General features: G+C 46.3%; 1 protein-coding gene across 1 annotated transcript in view; it reads right to left on the bottom strand.

Annotated features, from left to right (window-relative positions):
• Positions 1-20,988, bottom strand: part of LOC135383608 (serine-rich adhesin for platelets-like) — a 132,079-nt gene extending 111,091 nt beyond the window's left edge. The window contains exons 1-2 of the mRNA XM_064613000.1: positions 20,855-20,988; positions 19,577-20,038 (exon numbers count right to left, since the gene is read on the bottom strand). Coding sequence (XP_064469070.1) covers positions 19,577-20,038; positions 20,855-20,864 — 472 coding nt within the window. The 5' untranslated portion in view covers positions 20,865-20,988. The remainder of the gene's footprint in view (positions 1-19,576; positions 20,039-20,854) is intronic.
• Positions 20,989-22,455: the final 1,467 nt, after the last annotated feature.

Here is a 22,455-nt window from a genome sequence, read left to right as displayed (position 1 = left end):
TGCAGTACGAAAAGGTACACGATAGCCTATAAACACGGGCATATTGACGTCTTTAAGGATCAATGAGGTGACATTTAATGTGCCTCAAAACCCTGCCTCATCACCTGTCCACCAGGAGTTTTAATTACCATTCAAAACATTTCCACATTGCGGCGTATTATAGTTGCACAACTGAACTTATGAAAACGGTTGATGAAAGCAGCCGCAAACGGCTGGCCAACACGACTCTCGCGTGACGGGTAGAAAGCCCGGAGCCTGTTTTTTCTCAGCTCACGCTACGTTTGAGCTGTGACGCTGCACGTGATTTATCACATGCCCGGCGATCACATTACGTCACGCCATCCTCAGGGTCTGCGATGCGCTCTTTTCATGACGAGATAATTTTTGTAAAATGTATGGAACAGAAGCCGTGCGCTCGCACTGTAGGCCACCTGTGCTCATCGTTCTTTCACAGGAGCTCATTTTATTCGTTGCAGAACAGGCCGCTGCGAAAAAAAAAGAGAAAAAAAAGAACAAGTTCAGATGGTTTCTGTGCTCCTTTTAATGTCATTTTTCAATACCCGATTTCACTTTTATCAAGGAGGGTGTCGTATTTACTCTTTGCAAATGCTGCAGCTGCCTAATCTTTCATAAAGATTAGGAGCTTTTGCAACATCTTGCTGCGCAATTCTGCATACACACATTGCGAAATAACGTCAACGTGCGGGATGATGCACAGCCGGATGTTCACAACTGGATTGCCAACATCATAAAGGAAAGGCAAAACGTACTGCACTGAAATTAACCTTTGGCACAGAAGTGGAATATAACCATTTATCATGAGCACCCTCGTGAGCCGGCACGTCTTTCGTTTGATTTACTCTGAACATGTTTTCCCTGGCCTTTTATACTGAGCACTATGGACGACACTTCCCTTGAACTTGCTTCTGAAATATTCAGCTACTGATTCCACCTGGCCAACAGTGTTCGCAACCAAGCCTTGAATGCACTGCCGCAGCCAACAAAAGTGTGTGTGTGTGTGTGTTTTCGCTTTCTTGATATTAACTGGAGCTGTTGCTTCAGAGAGGGCAAAAAAGTCACTATATGTGTCAGGGACTTCAGTAATCCTTGCATGATGCACCTCTCAGCTATTTGATGAGGTACACCATTTGCTGTCGATACGAGCTTCACGATGTCACCATTAGCCCCATCCGAAATGGAATGTTGAGGTAGCCCATAGCGGACCTGTCACTGGCATTGATTTTGCTAAGTGAACAAGTTGGTGAACGTTAAAAGGCGTACAGAACAGGCATTGGCAACTTGACAGGCAATTGACAACTTTGGCGTAGAGAACAGGCATTTCCTACAGAAACTAGCATTTTGCCAGCGAGCATGATGTCGCGCTCATTTGCCGTTGCTTTTAGCAGCAAGAGTACACTGTGACAGTAAGGAAAACTGGGCTAGATATACACGTGGAACAATATCCTGCAGGAGGGGCACCCCATAGTATAGAAACCAACACTTCCACTTGGTCGCTTTCTAATATGCCCTTGCATGTCAGAGAGCGTCCTTGGTGACCTGGTAAAAAAAGGGGGGGGCGAATTCTTATCACACGCTGATTAAGCTCGTCCATCCCATTCTCAATACCACGAGGTTCCGGTGGAACACAGCAAAAGCTCTGTTAGCTGGGAGACCATCCTTATTATCCGTTGAACTGCTTGACATTCAGAAGGGCTGCACGTACTGGTTAATCGACGCAGCAGGACCCTATGCTGTCAGAACATTGCACAATTTATCCAGACTACGTGACTACGTGAGCTTCCACAGTGCGTTTAACCTGTCTACAAATCTTTTTAGGTACAAATGAGCTGGTGGGCGATCCTTAGCAAACAAACTTTGAGCTGTCATGTTTTTCCAACGGTGTGGCACAGGCAACTAGTTCAACCAGACTTGTATTGGCCAAACAGACCCCTCGCTAGACTTACAGGTGAACCATAGGATATACGTAAACCACCGCTGTTCATAGTGAGAGTCCGGCCACACCACGACAGGTTGCTCTCATTCCGAACCTTCCCATAGAGTAGTGTATCAGTTATGTCACGGTAAACTCTTCCGCGAGGTGACGTTGCAAGGTCTTTCGAGGTCGTCTCAACAATTTCACACATGGCCTTGAGCAGGTTCTGCAGTTCTTGTTTCAGCTCCACCGTTACGAAGAGACTCCCTTTCGTCACTTGTTCTGCTGAGGTCACCACCTTTTTGCAAATATCGCAGCGCTGAAATCCAAGCCCAGTGACCCTAGTCAGCAAATGGCATGTTGGGCAGTAACCATGAATATCCACAGCGTTTGTTTGCTGCAGATTTCACAGCTTCCGGAAACCGTACCTTGTGGAAGCGAAAACTTCTTGCCCCAAGATGGCGTTTAAGAGCTCCAATGACCTATCAACCAGGGTCCATGGGATACCAGCAGCAACAACAAATGCAACGACTAGCAACATTGCCTGTCAGCGAGTTATTGTTTGTTTGGGTAGTTTTGTCTTGGAGTTGTCCTAACGAAATCTGAATGATCAGCATCGGGATCAGCATCCTCTGCACGCTACGTGTTGTTGCTATTGAGCAGAATCATCTCGCCCGACGAAATATAGCTTTCGACAGGTTCAGTTTCCAGACCCTCAGAAACAGGCCTTTCTGCATGTTATTCAGTGTCTGCAACGTTGGACGTAGCCCGTTCAGGAGGCTCAGATTCTGTGCAATGCTGTAAAAAAGAAGAAAATGAGAAATTGCCTGCATAACAAAAACTCTTCACTTGGCACACACAATACTGAGCCGTTGACTACAGAAAACCAGTTACTCAGTGTAATGTTGCGTCACTGTTCTATGAAAGACGTGAAAGAAACATAATATGAGGTCCACGACGCCCATATTTATGCGGCTCACTGCGGGACATAACTGTGCAGCGTACTTTGTAGCACAAATTAGCTAGAGTACAGCTGCCAATTTCGGCGTGCGTGGTGCAACATGACACGGCAACGCGCATTAGCACTGGAACTAAAGCAGAAACGAATGTCGTAGGAGCAATGACTTTAGTGAAAAGCAGAGGAAACGTGAAGCAGCCATCGGTGTAGGCACCATTCCGCAAGTCGGCTTCACCTCACAGTGAAACTCTTGATTTTCGCAGCATCGTGGGTGTCTCGGGGCGGGAAGGCAAGATGCCAAGCCCCCCCCCCCCCCCAGTCAAACTTGATACTGAAAACAAAACAAACAATTTCATGCAAACCGGCTACGCGAGAAGAGTGCAGTGAAGCCAACTTGCGGAATCGTGACGTCAAGAAAAAAATGCATTATCCGGTATTCTTTTTACATGAGATGCAGAAGCGAGGCACCGAACTTTTAGTCAGACAGTTACCTCTGTTTGTGATCCCTCAAGCGCTGCTCAACACTGGCACCGACTCCACACTCTTTGCAAGGGAACTTTCGTTGACAACGATCCTGGCTCGAAGTAGGAGCGGTTGAGCCTTTTAGAAGACACGTCGGAGGCGCTCACTTTGAAAGTTCCATCATTGCCCCCGCTTCTCGCTTAAGAAGAACACTTCAAGACGTTCAAAGGTTGTAATGACGGTCAGAGAGTGGTGACGTACGTACGCACACATCCTCTCCCAGAGAACCTAACCAGACGAAGTGGTAGTCGTAGCATTGGCATGCACGCAGCCATTAGTAAAATCAAGGTATATATCTATGGCTATGTTGTTGAGGGATCCTAACAAATCAGTAAAAAGCTTTGTCTCAATTAGTGTATTCTTTCTTCATAACACTTTTGTATTGCAAAAGTCCATTATTCAGGGGAACAAATTTTTCTTCCACACTTGCAAGCCTAAGTAGCTGTGCACAGTAGTGGCCAAAAATTCCAAGACACACATTTTAATTGTTTTTTTCCTCATGGTTCCTTGACATATATTTTCGCTAGATATGTATCCGTAGTCTGATCACGTGAATTCAAGCTGCCACTACAAAAATGTAGAGCGCTGCCACTCAAAGCCAAGAAACATAGAACGAAACGCTGCTACTCGTGGTTTATGACCGGTGTATCTATCTCGACGCGATATATTCACTTCAAGTTGAGTCGAAAAGAATAGCGCCGTTCTCTTTTTCTAAAAAAGCATGTCGGCACCTGCGGATAATTCGCGGAAAAGTTCCTACCTCAGTTTCGGCTAATTTCTTCTGTTTAACGCGAAAACCGAATAATTGAGCGTTTAATTTGTGCTTGATGCATTTTTACACCATTTCATGTCGAATATGCAAAGATATCGATGGTCTTGGTGCACAGTAGGCGAAGTTTTCCTCGTGCAGAAACACACGGGTTCGATGCGGCCGTCATCTGCAACTTTTGCGCCGTGGAACGTTGCTAGTCGCGCCTGTCTCAACAAAAGGAGCCTGTCGCTACCTTTCTTTGCAGTAGCCTTATCGCGGCATACCCGAGAGCGCGATGCCACCATGAGTCTTGTAATATCTTAACTGAACGTGGTAGTTACGCTTCGCAGCGCTTATCTAACGCGTCCGCATAGATAATTCATAGATTGTTGGCACGATTCTTCCCCGTGAACCTTTGCAATATGCAAGTAAAACTTTTTCAATTTCTTGAAAGCAACGATCACTTGATGGCGACTTTAATGCGGATCAACGCAGTCGGTTTGCGTCAAACCACAAGGCACACAAGACACAGAGGCAGCACGCAAGTAAAAGTCGTTAGAGCCATTGATTATAGTCTACTGCTTTACACATACAATACCATGCTCATCCTGAACTGCGAGCGTTTCGAGGTACAACGTCTGAAGAAAGTCAAACAGGCAAGGGAGGCTGCAAAAAGACAGCCATCGATGAGCTGCTGGAAGACCTGCATGACAGGCAAAAAAAGTGTATCCGAAAAGACGTGGCAGAACTCGAGAGAAAACTCTCCGAGGCTAAATATGCAGCAGCAAGAGGAGCTGCTTCAGGAGCATTCGAAACGACGCAACTCACATATCACACGTTTTTATGTGCATCCAATTTTGCATGTAAACACCTGTGTCATTATGTGTGTATACATAATGGGTGTTTCACATGAATCCTCGGCTGAATAATTCGTAAACAGGTAGCGCTACCGAAAAAATTCCGCGATTCGCGGAATTCCAGGACTCTCGCGACATTGACTAAGAGCTGGGTTGTGAGTGGCTCATTTGCATACGCTCAACTCAATAAATATAACTTCACACCCTAGAGGAACGCCTATTACATGTATTCCAATCCATCATATCCAACATATTCCAGGAAAATACAAAAAGAACTGCTGCGACACTTCGTGATTTTTCCGAATTTCTTGCGCGAGGTAGCCAACAATGCAATCTTTCACTCGATTATCGAACACTACCCAGTTCTCAGCTTATGTCCTGAGGATCTTTTCGAAAACGAAAGTCTTTCCTTAGCGCCACATCCGTACGAATTACTCATGCAGAGACTCATGCCGACGTGGGTCGAATCCCAGAACATTGCTGTGTTGTCTGGGGTCTTTCCCGTGGTCTCCGGCACACTTTCCAGACGAATGTCGGCAGAGCTCCCTTTGAAGTCGGCCCAGAACGCAGACTAACCCCCCACCCCTGGTTTCCCTCTCCTCCTTTCTGCTGTCCTCTCTCCATCTGTCCACGTCTGTAGGTCACTCATACGCACAGTTGTTTCCCAGCGCTAACACAGAATTAAAAACAAAAAAAAAGGTTATTAAGCCCGGGGCTTATGTGTAACACTTGGTACATTTCGAAGTGTAATTGTATAGTTATTTAGATGGACTGCTTGTGACAGAACTTCCAAAGCAGAATAAGTAATTTTCTTGTAGGTACAAGGACGCGCGAGACGACAGCATGGTGGAAGGTGCGTTGCCAAGTTACTGAAGAGCTTGACGCGTCGCGGGCAGTAAGACTTATGTATGTTGCCTTCACAGCCCTGATTCTTCAAAGGACACAGCTCCTCAACAGCTAACACAGGAACAGGTGGCCGCAGGTCCTGTCAGGGCTCCACAAGAGAATTATGCTTCTTGTGAGCAGAAGCAAACCAGCGCATGTGCACCGTGCTTCTACAAGATGGCAAGGTGATACGAACGGCTGAAAGACGTGAAGGGCTGCGAGGAAAAATATGCAGTGTTTGTAGGAATTATTTATTTATTTATTTATTCAGAGAGCTCTATATTTATTCAGAGAGCTCTATAGTGGTGAAACTTCATAGAAATTTAGTAATGTGCAGCATATCCTCCTTTAGCTTCAGGGACACGTTACGAATACCTCCTTGGCTATGCCTGATCGTAATTTCTATTGGCATATGCAGAACCAAGACATATACAGAGTATTGCCCGACATGGTGTTTTGGGTAAAGTTGCACTCTACACCTATAACTATTCAAGGCACTTGTAGAAGTATAGCAGAAAAAATTAAACCTGAGGTACAGCTATAACCAACTTTGAAATTCGTTTTTCCTGCGATTCGCACTTTCATCATGCCAATGCAAGTCGACGTACGAGACACTTATATGAGTCACGACGGACTCCAACTTTGTCAAGAGGGCCGCGTCTGCAATATGGTCAAGAGAGAACTGATGTTCTGAGGCTGGAACAACATAGAAAGGACAAACACATACAAAGCCTCAAATTGCCTAAGAAATGCAATATGGTCCATGGACGTGCTGGCCCAGTGTAGTTTCACCGGTACGCTCTCCAACAGATGTCTATCAGAAGAGGGAGACAAGACCCCTCAACGCCCCTTACTCCCCACAATGTAGAGACGCTCAGAGGTAAGGGCAATGCACCTCCAGATTCCAAAATAAAGGAGCAGGGCATTGCACCTACACACAGTGTTAATAATATTGACAATGCGTCGTTCATGGGGGCAGCACATGTCTGTTTTACATCCATCATTATCAGCTGAGTACTGAACCGCCGCGTGTCTCGTTTGTTCTCATTATCATTAAACCTGTGTGAGCATTACCGTCAGCCGCGTCTTGCTTGGTCCTTTCATCGTTGAGGTCCCGAGTACACCCTAACAGGTTATGGGCCCAGGAACTCTACGTATCACAAGTATGCAAGCTACGTGAAGAACATCATCGCCTGGACGTTAGGACAGCGAAACGACGTACGGCAGTGGAATCGTTCGACAACTTAAGCAAGTTCGTGACAAGAGGTGGAAACATGGCATTGTCGGGTGAATTCAAGATTCCGAAGCTCAGGCCGGACAACTACCATGCGTGCAGAAAGGCTGCGGATCCAGGATATGCCAGAATCGAAATGACGGATGACGACAGGAAGGCTAATAACAAGGCCCTAACATTTCTTTTCTTGGTGGTGGAGGATACCTATCTGAACGACATCGGATCCTGTTCATCTGCAAAAGAGGCGTGGGAAATCCTGCAGGGTATATATACAAAGTATGGACTATTGCATATCTTGCAGCTGTTACGAGATTTCGTGAACGTGAAGAAAAAGTGTGAAGAACCCACGGTAAGGTACTTGAGCCGGTTAATGGATCTTCACAGAAAACTGTCCACAGGAGGTTACGGATTTGCCGATAAAAAAGTTGTTCTGGTCATGCTTATGGGCTTACCGGAAGCCTACGAACCACTCATTCTGAAGCTTAAATAAGGTGAACCCCCTCTTACAACGAGAGAAGTTAAAGCAAGACTATTGGTTGAAGAGAAGCGGAAGCAAAAACAACGGCGCGATGAAGAACAGGTGGCAGATCCTGATAGTGAAATGAAGGCCTTGGCAACCAAGGGTACGTTCAAGAAGTAGGGTCAGAGGAAAGACGACAATCCAAAAGCCTTGGAGAGAGGAAATGACAATAAGATCCCCGGAGGAAACCCCTTAGTGAACAAAACGACGTGTGAGATGTTTTGCATGTAGAACGTTTGGTCACATCGCAAGGAACTGTGAAGCACATAATGCTGACAACGGCTGACTCACAAGGCATTATGTGCGAAGAATACGGGCAAAGACAGAAGGCACGTTTGGCATTTGGACAGCGGCACAACTCACCCCGTGACGTCGGAGAGGACTAAGTTTCCCACATTTTGCTCGTGCACTTCATCAGTGGAAGCAGCAAACAAAGAAGTCATGCAAGTTCTTGGTAAAGGTGAAGTAGAATTTCAGTTTCCAGAGAAGTACGGCGGAGCGTATCTCACACTTAAAGACGTTCTGTATATGCCAAACTTAGATGGTAATCGTCTGTCAGTTGGAAGAAATGAGGAGCTTGGATTTACTCTCATATTCAACGATGTAAACGCAGAAGTGCGAGAGAAAAATAACGAGCTGGTGCTAACAACAGTACGAACAGGAAGGTTATACAAAGTAGAACTGCACTCAGCATCGAAGCAGTCTAAAGTAAGACACGCAGTGGACGCATCGCTGTTGCACCGTCGGTTAGGTCATCTACATCAGGATGCTGTACGCCAACTTTGCGGAGAAAGCCTATTCAGTGAAGAAGAACGGTGCTCGATATGTACGCTAGGTAAACTAAGGAGGAACATCGTCAGCTACATCATGCGTCACGCAACAGCACCGTTGGAGCTAATTCATTCTGACGTGGGAAGGATTACACCAACGTCAAAAGGAGGGTCAAACTATTTTGTAACCTTCATTCGAGGTATACTGTCGTGTATCCAATGAAGACGAAGCATGAAACACTCGAAAAATTCGACAAATACCGACACATGGCTGAGGATATGCACAGTACTACCATCAAAGTTCTTTGCAGTGACAATGGTGGCGAGTACACAGGAAAAAGCTTCAATAGTTACTTGATCAAGCATGGGATATGGCGTCAGCTGACAGTTGATGGAACACCACAACAGAACCGCGTTGCGGAAAGGATGAATCAGACGTTACTAGACATGACGAGGTGCCTCTTGATCGAGTCAGGACTCACAAAAGCCCTTTGGACGGATGCTATTGTTACAGCAGCTCATACACGAAACAAGTGTCCGTCAAAAGCTGTAGGTGGTCCGGCTCCCGAGACAACACCAACGAGAACCCAACACCGACTACCTCAGAGTCTACGGGTGCAAAGCTTGGTCTGTACAGAGCAAGCAGTCAGTCGAGTGTGTACTTGTTGTTTACCGTGAAGGCGTTAAGGGGTTCAAGCTCTGTGACTGGAGAAACGAAAGATTCTTCGTGAGTCGGGATGGTTGTCTTTGACGAAGACAGCTTTCCATCCAAAACCAGAGCATATGTCAATAAGAAATTTACAGCAGCGATTCAAAACACAACTACCGACGACGGAGTTGTATTTGTCAACCATCAGGATGATGAATCACTAGCACCGCAAGCAGCATGCGAGGGGGAGGTAAATATCAGTACAAGTGCGACGAACCCTTGCGAGGTTCAAATTGCAGAAAATAATGAAGACACAAAGTAATCAGATTCAAATCATATTTCAAGACGCTCAGAGCGACTAGCATCCAAGCCGCAACTGCTGCGTAGTCAAGGCCAGTGACTTTATCCCAGATCCCACTACCACCGAAGAAGCTGTGTCTATGCCTGATGAAAGGAAACTGTCGGGACGCCATCCAGGAGAAGCTTGATAACCTAAAGAGGAACAGTACATGGGAAGTAGTTCCGAGACCAAAGAATCGACGCGCCGTGAAGCGCAAGTGGGTATTTCTAAAAAAATGCCAGGAAAATGGAAATCTAGAAAGATACAAGGCTCGACTTGTTGCTTTTGGATACTCCCAAGTTGAAGGAGTCGATTTCAACGAAACCTTCTCCCCAGTTATAAAATTGAAGTCGATTCGCATATTGCTTGCGTTAGCAGTCGAATGGGGATGGACTGTACACCAGGTTGATATAACTGCAGCTTACTTGAATGGTACTTTGAGGGAAACCATATACATGGAACAACCTGTCGCGTTCCATGAAGGAAAGAAGAACGACCTTTGTCGTCTGAAGAATAGTTTATATGGACTGTGCCAGTCAGGAAGAGAGTGGAATATTCGACTGGACAAATTGGATTGGAGAGTGAGGGGCTATCCAGATCAAAAGCACATCCGTGTGTGTATTTCAACATCGAAGAAGGCGTTATTGTCGGAGTATATGTGGACGACATATTGATTCTTGCAAAGAATTACAGAAGTGCAAGGACTTCAAGGAGAGCATGAGCAACGTCCTTGAAGTAAAAAAATTTGGTGAGGCTGTCAATGAGAATTCAACGTCACCAAGATGGAAGACTGACTCTTGGCCAAACAGTCTACGCCGAGGAGATTGTGAACATCTTCGGGATAAAAGACGCAAAAGGAGCTTCATCGCCACTGGACCAAAAAATGAGATTCCGGAAAGCATTCAAAGAAGGGCGGACGACGAATGCACTTTCCCATAAATACCGCAAAAGCAGTTGGAGGACTGTTGTACCTCGCCGGGCGTACAAGGCCAGACTAAGCGTTCTCTGCGGCCTACATGAGTTCTACGAGAACCCAGCTGAAGAACACTGGAATGATGTGAAACATATTCTGCGCTACGTCAAACAAACGAAGGACTATTCATTAACATTCCAGAGAACAGGAAATGGCATGAAGGCTTTTTCTGACACAGACTGGGCAGACTATCTTTTGAGCGGTTACGTGTTCACCGTGGCTGGAGCAACTGTCTCCTGGAGCAGCAAGAAGCAGGGGTCAACCGCTTTATCGGCTGCAGAGGTAGAATTCCTTGCAATATGTCTCATGCAGCCAAATAAGAGCTGGGAGCAAGCGAATTTATAAAAGAGCCCAATACTCTGTTCGCGGATAACCAGGAAGCGATTGCAGTCGCGACGAATCAAGTGACATCAGAGCGAAACAAACACATTGAGCTCCGTCATTTTTGCCTACGTGAAAAGATCGAAGAAGGAAAATTGCGACTCGAGTTTGTTAAGACATGAGATAATGACGCTGACATCATGACGAAGGTACTGAACGGAAAGATAACTCTTTAGCTTTTCGAGCCAGTTAGGTCTTCGTTAGTTCACAGAACACTGGGTGACGGCACATTGTGGGGTACTGTTAATAATATTGACAACGTGTCGTTCATGAAGGGGAGCACATGTGTGTTTTACATACTCATCTTTATTAGCTGAGTGCTGAACCAGCCGCGTGTCTCGCGACATTTGTTTTTCTTCTCATTAAACCTGTGCGAGCTTTACCGTCAGCCACGTCTTGCTTGGTCCTTTTCATCGTTGAGATCCCGCGTACACCCTAACATACAGAAGTGAAACAGGCTGGTAAACTCGACAGCAGGTATCCATTCAGGTTTACCAGCAAAACGATAACTTCCATGGCAGTGATGCAACCTCCTTGTGCTCGAGGACGACGACCCCAAGAACAAACTGTCATACCTGGGATATCCTGCGGTTATCATACCAGGACAGGCAGGACGTACGCAGCAGGGCGAAATCGGTCCTCAGGCTATCCCTCAAGTGTTAAAACGGGACTCACATGTCCTTACGTTCTTCTTTTGGTTGTCCCTAGGAAGTCATGAAGGACCGATGTAGGAGAGTGTGATGACGCAGCAGGGACATAATCTAGCATCGTTTTATGGTACCTTATTTGTTTTCGTCACAAACCACACACAGTCTTGACAACTGTTTGGTTTCACTGATTGATATTGACAAACTGCCGCGCAAAGTGTAGTACTTTCCATAACGGAAATGAACGCGGCGACTTAAAAAGACAGAAATCTAGAAGGGGGGGGGGGGGAACGAAAGAAAAAGAACAAGTCTTGCCCGGAGCACACAAAGGCCGACAAGTCTATGCCGCGAAGTCTATGTTTCTTACTCCTTTGGTCTGAGACATCCGGGTGGGGCCTTCAAAAGTCAAAAGCAGTGCTATGGAATCGCGCTTTTCTGTCTTTTCCGCGGTAAATGCTCCAAGTATCAAGGTGCCTTTGTGCCTTTTCGGAGGGAAGCGTCTCTTCTGACGAATGTCATTCAGCCCCTGGGATCGGCCCAGAAACACATGTGTCACTCAATATTTGCAGTCTTAGCAGGAAAATAGAACAAGGTACATTTCTCGTCCCTTGAGCTACCTGCCGGGACTGCCACATAATGTACCTGAATGACTCGTCACGGACAATCCGCGAGTGTCAACCTCAGGACATTCTGGGAATACAAATCAAAGGATGGGGACACGATGACACTGTAAGGACGTCCTGGGGACCGTCTGTGTTCTTGGGGGAGTTCTCCAGTAGGAACTCTGCCATGTAAACTACTATTGGCACGAGACTGCAGCAGACTTCCATTACTAAGACTTCCAATAATCCGTTTTTCTTTTCCCTTAATCCGATCGAGCTCGAAGGCACCGTCAAATGCCCATATGTTTGTATTGATAAAAAAGGTTTGTCATTTCGAACGTGAAAGCAGTCCACATCGTATAATTCGATTGACGAGTCAGCGAATCAGGCACCCGTGTCGCCCGCTTTGCACCGCATATATAGCAACACAAAAGTTTGCCCTCAAGCTTAGGTGGCAGATTGGTAGATGAAGACTGAACAGCTGATGGGTCCCGATAACCGCGAGTTGTAGTGCGTCAGACGCTTTCGTGTTTGCGTACGAAAGTGATAGCGTGGGTGGTTCTGCGCACTCGCACAGAGTAGAGATTCGCGCATTGTGCAGAATCGTTACGCTATCCTTTAAGTACTCAAAGGCTATATAGGGTACGATGCACTAAAAGTCAATCCAACTGGTGGCAGTTCACGGTTCTGACTACTCCCAGGCAAGAAGGAACAGTCTCCTCCCTCCTTTTTTCTCCCGTTTTTTGTTTCACGTTTCGTTCGGAATCATTCGGTGCAACAAGAGTCCGATATTCAACGTGCGCTTGGTGGACAACGTCGTTGTCGGGCCTGTACTGCCCGCGCAGGATGACCGGATCAAAACTGAAGTCCATTTCGCCGAAAGCGTCATTGCGTGTGCGTGAGTACGCTCTATATGGCATGTTTCAGATGCGCGTTTCAAGCGCGGGCGACAGCAGATGAACGCACGAAAGTGACATTGACGTCGTTAATTTTTCCGCCTATTCTTTGATTCACGGATTTTGCGTTCCCGTCGCGTCCAACATGGCAGCCTCTTGCCAGTTTCCTTTTCATGGGCAGAAACCCCACACTTCACCATCTGAGATATATGATCTCACGTTTGCCTCTAATAACTAACCAAAGGCATGTCACACACGGCCACCTGATGGTGTTACAGATACAGGCGAGGCAATCAAAACGTGGAAAGACGATGAGAAGCTTCTGAAGACCACATGGTCAATTACGTTCCTCTAATTGATACTGTTTGTATACTGATTTATAGCTTTTGACACGCTGGAAAGAAAGCACTGCAATGGTTTCCTGCAAGTACAATTGTGATGACGAAAATTTGCCTCATTCTAGTTGTACAACCATACTGTTTTGCAGTGTTCCTGCACCACTACGCTTCAACGAGACGGTACTGCGAACAAGAGACAGACAGAGCCTAAAAAAATATAAGGATCTGACCGTTGCAGAAGGCACCCGAACTAAGAAGAAATAGACGAAAGTGACACTCCCGCGTGCCCTGTAATATAATTCAGGCCAAACTTAATAAAGAAAAGTAAGTGATAGCAAGAGCTTCTCTTGTCTATCATTGCATGTCACAGCATCACAGGAACAGAAACACAATCACCACCTGTATTCATCACGGACATCATACACGATCTCACCCAGCGTTATGATGAAAGAAGGAAGTTACTGAAAAGATTAGCCGGTTGTAGGACTCGAACCCAGATCTCCTGGATTTGCAGTCCAGGGCTCTACCAACTGAGCTAAGCTAACACACCTCCACAGCGACTTCCAAGGGTACGTCATCTGAAGGGACAAACCAACCGCTCTCTCACTCATGTCACTTTCACTCTTACATGTTCTCTCACTCGTACACGCATTCATACGACGGGATCGATGCAAGCGGTATCTGATGAACATGATGGCAATTGATGTTCTGAGGCTGGAACACATAGAAGGGACAAATACATACAAAGCCTCGAGTGCCTAAGAAATTAATGATGAAAGAAGGAAGTCACTGAAAAGGTTAGCCAGGTGTAGGATTCGAACCCACATCTTCTGGCTTTGCGGCTTGAGGCTTGTACGTATTTGTTCCTTCTATGTGTTCCAGCCTCAGAACATCAATTGCCCTCGCCCAGCATGTTCCGACGCAATACATTAACACAAGCCCATTAGGGTTACGAAAGTGACAGAACATACAATACTATACGCCAGGCACGACAGCACAGCGGGATACACTAGGCCCGGCCACATATCTAGGTACATCAAACCGGGATGTGATTTTTCGCTCAGACGTGACCTTCAAAGTGCACCAGACCCGGTGTGGTGGTCTTCTTGACTGGGTCCATATTGAAAATGAACATAAGAAAATTCTGATGTTTCTTGATGATTCTTAATGTCACATCAAGATTTTTTGATGTGACATCAAGAAGCGTGAGAACTTTCTCGTGTGACATCAAGAAGCATGAGAACTGTCTTGTGTGACATCAAGATTCCCAGATTTGACATCAAGACACATCAGAACTTTCTCGTGTCACATCAAGATTTCTTTATGCTCTTAGTGCTAGCATCAGGTGTCTCAGATATGCTTCGATGCCAGCATCAGGCGAACACCGTCCCGCTTGATGTCACATCAGAAAGATGTGATGCACTCACACCATCAGCTGGTTGTAAGTAGTTTCATGACACATTAGGAACCTGTGATATACACGATCGCACACTGTCAAGAAAAAAAAGTGTAGCACTAGCAAAAGTGTCATTTGACCTTGCTCACTTTGATCATAACAAAACAAGAAAAACGATAGAGAAACGGTCTGCAACACAGTGAGTGCACTTTTTCTTATTCCATCGATCTCTCGCTGTCCGATTGCACTGACGCTCTGTGCACAACCATAACTAACTAATACCTTAGCCTTGGGCAATCTCAAGTTGCAATTTTGCTTCAAACACAACATTCAGTGGTTCTTATGAAAACAGAAGCATTTCCAGAAACATCCTGGAACGATCACAATCAAAAGAGGTAGTACGATTGGCTCCATGCCCATTTCAACGCAGGCCGCGCTCGCGCGTCCTTGCTTGTTCTCCATGCCAGTCCTCCTCAGGTACCCGCGGACGCGGCTGCAGAGTATGTACCACTGCGCCCATACACCATGTTGCAAGCCCATTGGCCTAGACTGTGCGCGCGCTCCGATTGGTCGAGAACGTTTTGAAATCGCATTTTGTAGCGCGCATGTGCGTACAGCGTCTCGGCCGTTTCAGCATAGTTTCGAAATAGCATGGCCGGCATGTCGTCCTCCTGTGTTCGGTGGTGTCAATCGACAGAACAGTTTGTAGAAATATGTTCGCGGGTTTATTAGTTCGTCCTTGTGAGTCTACGCGTGTTGTGCTGTTTCTGGACACAACTGTTATCCCACGAACAATTTGTCAACTGCGGTACCGGAATGCTTCATGAGTTGGAGCGTGAAGAACAAGTTCGAGCGCCGTTGGACTTCGAGGACTGTCAACAAAGACTGGATTACGTGCCACACAAGCGGTTTTCGCTTCGTTATAATGGATGCACCGCAGGCAGCGAAAGAAGATGTTCATCATGAAATGGTACGCACTCATGAGACTGGCTCGGTATTAGGAGTTGAACGGTGTGTTCGTTTTGCTTCATGTTCGAACTTTGTCCCAGTGTGTCAGCAACGCAGTGGGCTTTGTACGCACAGTGCACCCATGTATCAGATCTTTGAATTAGTGATTTTTATCAAATAAATCTTTATTTTACTCCAAAATCGCTTTAGTTATTTTGAATACCGAGTAACGGCGGCAGGCCTGAAATCCAGTAGAAGTCGATGGTAGCCAGGACCGACGGAAAAGCCAGCCAGACATGGAGGCTCCAGATTGGCCGACTGGTTGTGCATAATATCCACCACGTCGCAATTTCATTTGTCGTGTGCCCAGTGTTGTGTGAATTATCTCAAACTATGGGCTCTATGGGGAGCTGTTGGAGCCTGTCCATGCCACCAACCAGTGTCGCGCATGCGCCGTTTTTGTTGGGTTCGCTTTGGCTGCTCTAACGGACGTTCCTCGTCGCCGCGTGTAGTTCGTGTAATTTCGAGCGTTCCAGCAAGTCTAAAGTGTTTTAGAGCCTTTGTATCGCTGCTCTCACTTGATGCTGTCGTTCTTGCAACGCGTCTGACATTGCAACTGTCCGTAAGTGGAAGCCGTGGAAGCGTATCTTCAAACCGCGAGCAGACCAGTCAGTCTCGTTTGAAATGTCAGTGTGAAGACGCTTCCCTGGATGTGAAGCCAAATCGCTCTTCGCCTTCAGGATTCTTGTCGTTTCAGGTGTGTAATTAATACAACTGTGAAGTAATATGTTCGACTGCACCATGCATTCTCATTGTCCGATATACTCTATTTGCAGGCGATCTGCACAAGTACAGGGTGATAGAACGTTCGGTGAAATCGACTGTATGCTTTGTGCAGACGATATGTCGTATGTCTCTACACTGCTCTACATAGGTATCCTGCCATCCTGTTTTCTGGAACGATATTTGTTGCAGGTTGAGCGTGTATGACGCAGCCGCCTCCAGCAAGAGAAACGCAAGCATTGTGATCAATGTGGTGGGGACTCTTGCTCGACATGACAACGCTTCGAAGTGCTTTTTCGGAAGATGGACAAGTTGGACCGGAAATGAGGACCAAGGTGTGCTCTTTTTCGTTGTTGTTCACCGTTCGATCATTCGATCATTACCAGTTTTGTGCCCCCGTGAGTTCAACGCTCAGGTATGTTGATGATAAATGGATATGCGTTGAAAGGTACGTACTCCGGAGTGGTGAATAAAATGCTTTGTTGCTGCTATCTTCTGTTTCGTGAGGGTTCTTGTTGGTACTCACCTACCGCAGGCATGAGGCGCTCTCTTTGCAGAACATTTCAGAAAACAGACTGCAGCATTTTGAAGATTGCCATAACCATCATCAATGCAGCTCTCATGTCAACATCAGCATCAAGACAACTGTGATGTTTGCATCAGCCAGGGCAGCTCTAATGTTAGCATCAGCCTGGACAGCTCTGATGTTAACATCATCATCAGAGCAGCTGTGATGTTAACATCAGATCTGATGTGATTTGGGACACTGTCTTGATGCTAACATCAGCTGATGTTAACATCAGCATCAGAGCGGCTCTGATGGTGTTAGCATCAAGACAGTGTCCCAAATCACATCAGACCTGATGTCGCTTTTTTCAATAGGGGTGTCAGTTTAATAAATATTTATGCGACCATTTCGCTGTTTCAATTTCAATATGAATTCGCATTTTTCAACCTCCGTGTCGTACACTTGTGCTGTCATTGTTTGCAGTAATCGACCCAAAATGTTTTTTTGTTTTGTTTTTTTACCGCCAAGTGTCCACTCCTCCTGCACGCATTTGTACATGGCGGCTTTGTTCCGTCTTTTTGTATGCTGCTTGTATTAGCGATATATTGTCACGGATGAAAACAGACGAGCGAGACTGCGAATAATCGGCGAACACTTTATTCAGCTGCTTAGCTGGCTAACACAAGAGCGGTAGTTCTTGGACAGAACTAAGATAAAGGAAAAATGCTCCGACTCACAAGCTTTTATGCACAGCGGCGAACGTTGTAGAAAGCCCGCGTCGGTGGAGAGAAGGAAATACAGAGGCCTCTCCAAGGTCGTCGGCCCGTTCTTGAGATTCATGTGAGCGAAGCAGCAGATGCTTCCAGAAGGATCGCTTGCCATGTAGTGCGACGTGTCGCCGGGCCCCAGCCCGTCGTTCGGCGCCTCGTTGCCTGTTGTTGTTGCGTGTGGTCGCCCCAAAGACGACATGTGGCATTGCCCCCTCCGTAGACGTGGCATCGTCCCGATGCCAGAACCTGTGTCGGCTCATCGCATTTCGTTTGCACCCTGCGAAGCCTCGTATAGCCAACGTCGTCGTCTTTAATATTGTCGTCGGCGCCGTTATCGGGCTAGATTTTGAACTTTTCGCTATCCCGTAACGCTCGCTAAACGCTCGTGCTCCCCGGTTGACGGCCAATGCGCGTGACGGATGAACGCGCAAATTTTGAAAAATAGCTATAACGATCGCTATGTGCACATCAAGATTGAGCCCCAGGTGAATATCCGGGTAGACCCAGTCGTCGGTACGGGAAACGGCGGTAGACCCGGGTGGCTTCTTCACAGTGGTAGCAGAGCGGCCTCAAATCTGACGTTCGCCGTACGTCTGTCTTGCGAGTTCCTTGTGCGCGTGGCTGGTAGCTGAATGGTGCAGGTTGAGCGGGTCGCGAATTCGCACAGCTGCTGCCGTGCCGCGCTGACGATTGTGGCTGTCGCATTCATCTTCTTGCGGGTTGGGGGTTCCAATGGCCTGAATTCCGAAGGTAGACCACGCTGTCTTCGACTCAGTCGTTTCTGTTCTTCCAGGCCGTTGAGCAGGGATTGCCCCGCACCTCCACCAAATATGTCACGGATGAAAACAGACGACCGAGACGGCGAATAATCGGCGAACACTTTATTCAGCTGCTTAGCTGGCTAACACAAGAGCGGTAGCTCTTGGTCAGAACTAAGGTAAAGGAATAATGCTCCGACTGGGAGCTCACAAGCTTTTATGCACAGCGACGAACATTGTAGAAAGCGCGCGTCGGTGGAGAGAAGGAAATACAGAAGCCCCTCCAAGGTCGTCGGCCCGTCCTGGAGATTCATGTGAGCGAAGGAGAAGATGCTTCCAGAAGGATCGCTTGCCATGTAGCGCGACGTGTCGCGGGCCCCAGCCCGTCTTTCGACGCCTCGTTGCCTGTTGTTTTTGTGTGTGGTCGCCCCAAAGACGATACGTGGCAATATCATTAAACATTAACCCTCCACTTCGTATTGCATCACGGCACGAGGGTGAATAAATAAATTACTTTGAACAAGTCAATCATCCGCATTTCGCCATATTAATCCTTTTAGGGTTCCAGAAACGAGATTCCGGTGCGGGACCCGTAGACGCCATGCGAGCACTGAAATCTTTATCCCCCTTACAGCGGCCATAATATTTTATGCGCCCACTGCTCCCCTGGCGCCATGCATCAGCCCAGCTGATTTTTAGGCGCAGAAACATCGGAATTTCTGAGAAGTGAGCCCAATAATGATATCGCATTAAAAATTAAGGGAGCTACAGGTAAAAGTAACTCCATAACAATGCATCTCCAATTTCACCCAATATACACAAATTATCTAAATACACGTACTCAGTGACTTTTACTGGGTTACTTAACAACCCTGTGTAGGTCGCAAGTCGATGAACCAGAAAAAGAAAGCACATTATAATTGCCTAACTTTCACTATGCACTTCGAAATACCAAATTGGCAACAATACGTGGCAAATACAGGTGCAGCATGCTACACATGAAACAACGTGCAACCAACATAAACAGTAATGGGGGACGTACTTGTATGAAATAAAAATTTTGAAGGTATTTGTCGTATCCACGTAAGGAGCTAACATCCAGCATCACTTAATTTTTATAAGCTGTGTATTTTGAATATGTATTAATAGCGTCATACGTGGTTTCCGGGATGTTGTTGTGGTCGTGGTCGTGGTCGTAGTTGTCGTTGTAGTCGTCGTAGTTGTAGTCGTCGTAGTTGTAGTCGTGGTCGTAGTTGTCGTAGTTGTAGTCGTGGTCGTAGTTGTCGTAGTTGTAGTCGTGGTCGTAGTCGTAGTACTAGTTGTCGTTGTAGTCGTCGTAGTTGTAGTCGTGGTCGTGGTTGTGGTTGTAGTTGTAGTCGTGGTTGTAGTCGTAGTGGTCGTGGTGGTAGTTGTAGTTGTAGTCGGGGTCTTCGTAGTAGCTGCAGCCGGGGATGTAGTACTGGGGGAGCTGGTATCAGGTTTCGTGTTCCTGGGGCCATATATATCCCAGTAGTCATCAGTCTCGGTTTCCGTTTCGCCGTGTCCGTTGTGTTCGTTACCGCCGTGTTCGTTACCGCCGTGCCCGTCGTCACCGTCATTTGAGCTTGTCACCCGTAGCGCTGTGTAGCATATGGCAGCTCTTAAAAATGTCTGTCTAAATACCTGAGTTCAGTGCACAACTGCACAATTTTCTGCACGGGAAGAGTATGGCTAAGACAAATCACAGTGCATGCAAAACCAAGATGCCAGAGTACCAGCAACAGACAAAGCACCATTCATTCCTCAACGAATTTTCGACCCGCAAATCTTCCGATTGTGGGTTTTGATGAGTTTATAAGCGTAAATCTATTAAACAGCAATATCTAATGGAATTTAAGCGCACTGCGAGCTATAATGTGGAGTTGCATAGTCGACGCAGATTTATATAGATGTGCTTCCTGTTTGACATACGTAATTCCTCTGTTTACATTGAAATCCAGAGAAATAACTCATGTTTTCGCGTCAATAGTGTGATCTGGCTCCATGGTTAAAAAATCTGCTCTGAAGAATGTCCATTCCAATTACGAAATAAATGTTCTTCAGAGCACTGCGAATTCTCAAGCTTGCGACACAATGTCTTCAAGATGTCAGAGAGATAAAAACTACAGACTCAGCTATAAACAAAGATGTGGTTACGCTAACCGCTTACGCGGGAGCCGGATCAGTTTGTTGCAAGCTCTGAAACTATTATTCATTTAATTCTCGTATTTCGCAATCCAGGTTGTCAGTGGCAAGGGATTTCGCACGGTTGCGTTATCAGCGACGGATAGCATAAATGAAATGCGTTCTGGGTAGGTAGCGCTTTGCGAGATGCTTCCTCTATGTAAGCCAACGCGTTGAGGCCTAGGACTGTCTTGAAGACTCCACGCAACGTTCACAATGATATACAAACTCACTCATAATCATGACCAAAACGGTAACAGCAACCCCCAAGAACAAGGCTGCTATGATTAAGGAGGGCCAAAAGGATCTGAAATCAAGACAGACGGAAGTTCAGCGTGATGTATTACTTTTCCACCTCTGTTCATTCCTTCGTGTACAACGTGGTTAGCAGCGTAGTGCAATTGTCGAGCTATAACTAGGGGTACTGACATGAGGCAGACAATTCCTATATGAAGGTACGCCGGCATGTGTGATGTGTGGTACGAGAGCACATTGTCAGCCGCCAGCAAATGTGTTCGAATAGTGTATTATTTGATTTCAGCCCGTAATACCAGCCGTGTACATAGGTGAGCATAGATGACTAGCCAGCTTCAGCAACACAAGATATTTTACCGGCATCAATGACATTCGGAGGCCTTCTGCTATGACTGCATTTAACGAGACTGCCGGCAAAACACCAAGACATAAAAAAGGTAAGTGTAATTTCTATAACATGTTTTACGGCGTATAGAATTGGCACAAAGCTAAGGGTCGAGTAGTTTTTTCTAAATGCCGTCGTCACCAATTAAGTACTCATAAATGCGGTATATCTCTCGCATGCCCAAGAATTAGGGACAAAACGTAAAGCAGGCTTCACCTAAAACAGCTCCCATAGAGCCTGTGTATTCTGGAACGAAAAGCGCGTGCTACATATTCTGCTGGAAGCGCTTTGCATTCGTTCTCTAATGGCATCTTGCCTCTGCCAGGACAAAACTTTTGAGCAATTTTTGGGGCATGAATAGTGGCATCTTCAAGGTTCCATTCGGGTTCCAAATTTTGAACCTGTAAAGGAGCCTTCCATCGCCTCAGGAGCACGTTGCGGCGAAGCCTACGTTCAAGGCCATGCGCTACCACAGGTTTAGGAAATCGCTCAGCGCAGAAGAGACTACAAGAGAAGACAAGCAAGAAATAACAACACGGGGAGCCCAGATTTGTGTGTAACGTCACGTGGTAAGGGTATAGGATATAAAAAACTAAAAACTTGACAGCTGTTAGGAGAACTAACATCGTTGAGGCTGTTATAAGGAGCAAACGTGTGTACATTATGGCTGTTACGAAGTCTGTTGGTATCTGCTAAACTGTGAGCAATCAAACAAAACATAAAATAAAGGTGTGGTCGGAGTGAACGGCACAACAACAATAACCATAAATGATGACGATGAGATGGGATGTTTCACCGCGGAGGTGCGTACCCTACACCACTGCCCGTGGAACGTTATGTGAAGATGATGAAGGTAGGATGCAAATACAAGAAGTAACTAAAATGAACGGCAGAAAATAGACCAACGACAGCTTGAGACGACATGTACTATTTTGCACAGGAAAATGTGATATCTGAGGTTCTACGATGTGCTAAGGTTGTCCAACCAAGTTTATCGAGGATAGGTTCATAATTATAGACACCAATGTGTCGGTCATAGAGAGTGTACAATGACTCCACGGACTTCGATGCTGTCATTGGGTCAATATTTGAAAATTAGTGAAGCTAATTAAGTATACCATTTTAGTTAGCCATCGAACACTCATGCGACCGGCTAGGAAAGATATCCGAGAGGCTTCGTTTTCGTTTCTTCTT

Source organism: Ornithodoros turicata, chromosome 2, assembly GCF_037126465.1.
Source record: "Ornithodoros turicata isolate Travis chromosome 2, ASM3712646v1, whole genome shotgun sequence".
In the NCBI taxonomy this organism is placed as follows: Eukaryota; Metazoa; Arthropoda; class Arachnida; order Ixodida; family Argasidae; genus Ornithodoros; species Ornithodoros turicata.
This window is presented reverse-complemented; position numbering and strand designations above follow the sequence as displayed.